We start from the raw sequence: 6000 nt of genomic DNA, 5'->3' as shown, positions 1-6000 counted from the left end.
AGCAAAAAAAAATCCCATGGGCCCAAAACGCATTTTTCCTATAGACCGCAATACAAAAATGAACACCTTTAAAACTGCTGACGGGACGACAGTGACCTGAAACACGATTCATAGAAAATCTTTCTATTTGGATTTTTCAGTTATGGTCTTTTAGTCATTTTCAAAAAATGATAAAGGCCAGAAAATCATAACAAAAAGAGTTTCTTCCCTGCGTGACGTCACATCGTCGTACATGCTGTGCCTCAGCTCGTTCTGATTGGCTGAGTCCTGACGTGTCTGCGAGCGACGTTCTCCAGGATCGTTCTGATTGGCCAAATAGATTGTGTGAGTTTCAGAGGCATGATGGGAAGTGACAGTACTGCGCATTGCTCTATTGGCCCATTAATGCGGAAGTCAAATACTTTTTCAGCGTGCGTGTGTGTGCGTGTGTGTGTGTGTTCCAGTCATCTCTTTGCCAGAAGTGGGCGCTGGGAATCTAGGTGTGATCTCAATGCTTGGTGAAAGATGACCTCTCACTGTACCACACACACACACACACACACACACACACACACACACACACACACACACACACGGGGTCAGCTTCTGTGTTTGCACAGCAGAGACCTCGAGGTAAATCGGACCGTGTTTACATGTCGTTGCGTCCTCGCTGGCCCAGATACGTCCGGCCCCTTCACATTTTTCTTCCCCTGCTCCAATCGCCCTCTTTCAACCTTTTTACTCTCCTCGGCATGGCACCCACCCACCATTCCCCTCCTTTTTTCACCGGATTTCTTTCCCGCCTCTCTTCATCTTACCCACTCTTCCTCTCGTAGTCAGCAGTATAAGACAAGCTGTCAGTCAAACGACATCAAAAGCGGCAACAGATGGCATTCCTGCGGTGACGTTCATTTTCCCACACGAGCTGATAGAGGAGTGGATAGTCCGGGCGTGAGCAAACTATGGCCCAGGGCCCATATGCGGCCCTTGAAGCTTTTTAATCCGGCCCGGAGAACTTGAAGAAATTATTCAAAGCTATTGTGGCCCCACCAGTCCAAAGGTTTGCCCAAACCCCGGGATAGTCAGTCAAGAATTTCAAACGCCAGAAGGTGTTTTGAGGTTAGGAGGTTGCGATGTAAAGTAAAGGTGTGGCTGTCTGAGAGGAGAAGTGGGAGGAGGAGGAGGAGGATGAGGTGAGTTTTTCACCCCCTCATACGCACTATCAAAGCGTTCATTTGTTTCGAAATTATCTTGTGCATAGCATGCAAGAATTTTTGCAAAGGGCTGCAGCCTTTTGAAGAGATAAAATCAAATGCATTCTTTGTGAGGTTAAATAAATGCAACTTAACGTATTAAGCCACATTCCAAACCTACCACAGAAAATGCTTGAATCAGATGAGCCATAACATTAAGAGAAAACAGAAGGGCCTACTGAATTGCCTCCCTGTGTTGACTAAATCTAGCGTAACACTCGGTGAGCAAAGAAACCAAGCTCTGAATTTTTTTTCGGCCCACTTTCCTGCGCTTTTGAGAAAAGTTGACTGGTGATGTGGCACAAGAGGCTCCCCTGCTGTTTCACTCCATCCGGCACTTCAACAGATCCCCCCCTAATTAAGGGTATAGAGCCACTGTAGTGATGGGATCGCTCCCAGTCTCAGTGTCACAGTAATAGCAATACAATCAGCGGCATCAGTCAGAGATATTTCAAGCTATGATTGTATCCCTCAGATAATAGCGCTTCAATATAGAGATTTTCAGGTAATTTGAATGTTTCAGATTAACAGAAGCTGAAGAACAGCTTTGTGTGTCTGCTTTTCGAAATGAGAACAGATAAATTGTTCTGAGAAATACATTCTCAACAGCAACATATTTTTATTTTTGGTTTGTGTCCTGAATTTACCAACTTTTAAATATCTTGGTTTGACTACCTGATTTTTAAGAGTTTTGTTTGTGTGTTTATTAAATCCCTTACAATCTAAACAATATATTGAACATGTTAGTGGGATTACATGGCGGTTATGTCAAGGGAAAATCTCATTTAAATACGTAAAGTAATGTTTATTTAATTTGCTATTATTGTTACTATATTGAGGTATTTTTTTTAATTGTGTATTTAGTTTGAAAAAATTAAAGACATGAAAAAATAATCTAAATTTCGATTTTCTACTGTATTTTACCATTACTCTGCTCACCAGTGACAACAGCAATATGGAATTAATAGTCAAGACTGCTAAATGATGCGCTAAATGAGGGCACTGTAGGTTAGCCAGACCCCCCTTTCTCTTTTTTTTACTCGTGTATTTAAATTGGACCTGCAAAAAAAAAAGGAGGGGGCGATGGATATGCCTTTTCGAAAACGAACCACAAGGGGCGCTGCTGCTCGTCCAAACACAGGGCGCTTGAAGCTGGTATTTTAAAGTTTATCCAAGGCTGGCGTCGCACGTGGAGGCGAAGACGACCGGTACCAGTTTAAAAATATATGAAAATACTCTCAGAATTTCACTTTTGGTGCAACTAAGCATAAAAATAATTTCAAAATAAAACTCGCATTCATGTTGGAGCGGGCCCGTCAGTCATACAGATGAGTGTGGCTGTGCGGTAGGTGCGTGCGTGCGTGTGTGTGTGTGTGTGTGTGTGGTTTGGGTGGGGTGGTGGTCCAGGTACGTGCGTGCGCGCCATCCGGGGGGGGGGGGGGGGGGAGTTCTGGGAGCACTCAGCCAAAGTGCGCGCAGTGGGGAGCGCGGAGAGAGGAGTTGAGAGAGAGAGAGAGAGAAGAAGAAGAAGAAAGAGAGAGGGAGGGAGAGAGAGAGAGACATACACACACGCCGGGAGAGAGAGAGAGAGAGAGAGAGAGAGAGAGAGAGAGAGAGAGAGAGAGAGTGAGAGAGTGAGAGAGAGGGAGAGGGGAGGAGAGCTCCGTCTCTCCCGGTGCACTTGGCAGTCTAGTTGCGGGCTGCTGTGCTGTTGCTGTCGTGGCGTGGCTGCTGGCGCCAGGCGGGGGGGAACTTGACCGCACTGGAGCCCGGAGTCCCGCTCTCTCACCTGCGCAGTTCGGAGCTGCCATGGGTCCCTCGGCTGGATTAAGTGTCCTCGTCATCCTGCCGGCCTTTCTGCTGCACACCAGCGGCCTCTACATCGCCAGTAGCGTTGGTACGTACGGTGTGGGGGGGCTGTACAGTTGAACGTGGCCAGTGTTTACGTCGCTCGCTCTGCACGCGCTTCCCGCTCCGTCCGTCTTCCTTCCTTCCTCCCTCCGTCAGGAGTCCCGGAGCTCCAACACTGTCCGGTCCACTTCTCCCTCTCTCTCTCTCTCTCTCTTTCTCTCTCTCTCTCTCTCTCCCTCTATCCCACACAGCGCCTTTTCCTTCCTCCTTTTCTCTCTCTCTCACTCCTTTCTTATTTTTATTTATTTTTTTGCTTTTTTGCACCTAACTTCTGCCAGTCTCTCAGGACCCCCTCTCCCTTCCCCTCCTCCTCTCCAACCCCTCCCGGGTCTGATGGGATCCGAGGTGTAAAAAGGAGCATCACATGCACCACGCTCCTCTTCTTCTTCTTCTTCTTCTTCTTCTTCCCCCTCTTACTGTCGGATCGTGCAGGAGGGAAGCGGGCCGAGCTCCACATGTTTTTTTTTTTTTTTTTTTTTTACGGCCGCTGTGTCGCGTCCATCGATCTGTCACAGTGCGCCGGAGTCGGATGTCAAGCCTATTGATCACACTGTTATCAACTAATTCCTCCAGCGCGGCACGGGGATCACAAATACAAACTGCTGATTCTATTCTAGTTTATTTGATTTCGTTTCGTTTCATTTTTATGTCAGCAAACTTTATAAAATGTGTATTTATCAAATTTAAAACGCAATCGTAATAATAATAATGATAATTTTTTGGGGGGTGGGGTGGGAAAAAGCTCTCCTTGAGACCACACACGCGCGCGCGCACTCGTTCAGTACCTTTGGGTGGCCTGCGAGGGTGTGTGTGTGCGTGTGTGTGTGTGTGTGTGTGGCTCAGGTGCTCCGAGATGCACCTGTCTGCTGGTGGGTGCCGCACACGGAGACGCATCAACTTTAGATGTAAATACAAGCAGGGAGAGTTTCACTCTTCGCCTCGTGCAGCGATGTGCACGCGGGTACATATAAAAAAAAAAGAGGAAAAAAAAGAAAAAAAAAGATGAGCGATGATAACACAATATCACGGCGACTGGTGAAACAACGCAAACGCAGCCGATAAAAGTCAAATCTCAGAGACTGGAGGCGCGCGCGATCCTCCTCCTCCTCGCGCTCCCTCTGTTTTTCCGTCCCAGTTTTCCCAAACATTTCTCTCCCTTGCGCTCTTTTATTTTTCCACGCCGCGTCGAGCTCGTGGAGCTGGTGTGACGCGCGCCTGGAAAAATAGTGCGCGGTTTATCACCGCAATTAGTACCCGGATCCTGCTGCTGCTGCTCCAGCTACTGCGGCTGCTGCTGAAGCTGCAGCTACTGGTGCTGCTGCTGCTGCCGATGCGCCCCCTGGGCGTGCACCCGGGTCGCCTCCGGGTTCATGGGTGGGGCTGCCATGCATGCGCGCGCGCGTCTGTCGCTTTTTTTTTTTTTTTTTTTTAAAGGTGACTCCCTTTTTTTCTCCATTTGCATAGTGAGAAACAGGATGTGGCTTCACATCCCTTCACATTAGAGGTGTCGAAGTCAGAAACACCAGTGGGGCCAAAATGTGAAACTTGGGCAAAGTCATGGGCCAACGTTGATATTTATTAAAAAAAAAAAAAAAGTGAACCTTTTCATATGGACCCAAACAATCTGAATATGGAACAGTCAAAGCCTAATACTATACAATAAATAACTTCATATTGCATACATGTAAAATCTAATAAAAACAACAACAACAACAAAAAATCATCAAAATAAATAAAATATAAGTTAAAATTGTATGTCTCTTTTTTATTTGCAGCATTCTGATTTAAATTTTAGTAGTAACACTTTTCCACTGGCTAATAATAAATTTAGAAATAAAATAACAACAATAAACCAATCAAGTAATAATAATAATAATAATATTCTTCAATGAACGTCCTGATCGAGCAGAGCATTCTGGGATTTGTAGTATTAGCTGTACATGTGCTGTATAATAGCAGAAGGCCAGCTCTAGTCTAGTAGTGATTTTGTGTTGCCTCGCAGGCCAAATATAATGACACTGCAGGCCAAATTTGGCCCGCGGGCCAGAGTTTGACACCAATGCTTTACATTCTGACCTGCCCACTCCACCCTCCTCCCATGACCCCCTCCACTTCCCCTTTCCCCTCTCCCACCTGTCCACCTCCTCCATGCCCTGTTACTCACCCTTCTCCATCCCTTCTTCCCTCCCCCCCCCCCCCCGCAGACTCCCTGCAGCACGTCCTGGGGGAGTATGGACTGGTGAGGCCCATCAGTGTGGACGCGGAAGGCCGCTTCCTGTCGCACGCCATCTCGGCCGGCCGTACGGAGGGGGGGCAGCCCCGTAGGCGCTGGAGGAGGGAGGCAGGAGGAGGAGGCCACGACGAGGGGGACGAGCCGGCGGCCCCCCGGGAGGAGAGGCTCTACTACAACGTCACCATCTTCGGCCGGGAGTTCCACCTGCGCCTGCGCCACAACGCCAGGCTGGTGGCCCCCGGAGCCAAGGTGGAGTGGCGGGATGACAGCGACAGCACGCGGCGCTCGGAGCCGCTGCACGACCACTGCCTGTACGTCGGTGACGTGGCCGGAGCGCCGGGTGCCACCGTGGCCATCAGCAACTGTGACGGCCTGGTGAGTAGAACAAACCCCCCCCCGCCCCTCGCTTTTACTACCTGTCTGCTGGCCGCTGCAGGGGTTCACCCAGCATCATGAGTTTTTTATTCAGGCGAAATGAAGTCCAGCTTGAGGCAAATTTGTGCATATTTTACATCAGTAGCTGTTCGATGAAACTTGTTTAAATTGAAGAGCAGTACGCACGTTACACCGGTGTTGTATTGTGCTCTAGTTGTTTTGTTCTTGTGCAACAAAGGAGGTTACCCA

The 6000-nt window shown here is 48.2% G+C and overlaps 1 protein-coding gene across 1 annotated transcript in view; it reads left to right on the top strand.

Moving 5' to 3' along the window:
* Positions 1 to 2825: 2825 nt before the first annotated feature.
* The window catches only part of LOC142892714 (A disintegrin and metalloproteinase with thrombospondin motifs 2-like), a 119229-nt gene continuing 116054 nt past the window's right edge, over positions 2826 to 6000 (top strand). Inside the window, exons 1-2 of the mRNA XM_076032963.1 lie at positions 2826 to 3129; positions 5348 to 5751. Coding sequence (XP_075889078.1) covers positions 3042 to 3129; positions 5348 to 5751 — 492 coding nt within the window. The 5' untranslated portion in view covers positions 2826 to 3041. The remainder of the gene's footprint in view (positions 3130 to 5347; positions 5752 to 6000) is intronic.

Source organism: Nelusetta ayraudi, unplaced genomic scaffold, assembly GCF_046127955.1.
Source record: "Nelusetta ayraudi isolate G7.1 ecotype Tasmania unplaced genomic scaffold, CSIRO-AGI_Nayr_v1 ptg000039l, whole genome shotgun sequence".
NCBI lineage: Eukaryota > Metazoa > Chordata > Actinopteri > Tetraodontiformes > Monacanthidae > Nelusetta > Nelusetta ayraudi.
The sequence above is the reverse complement of the archived record's forward strand: the minus strand, read 5'-3'. Positions and strand labels throughout refer to the sequence as shown.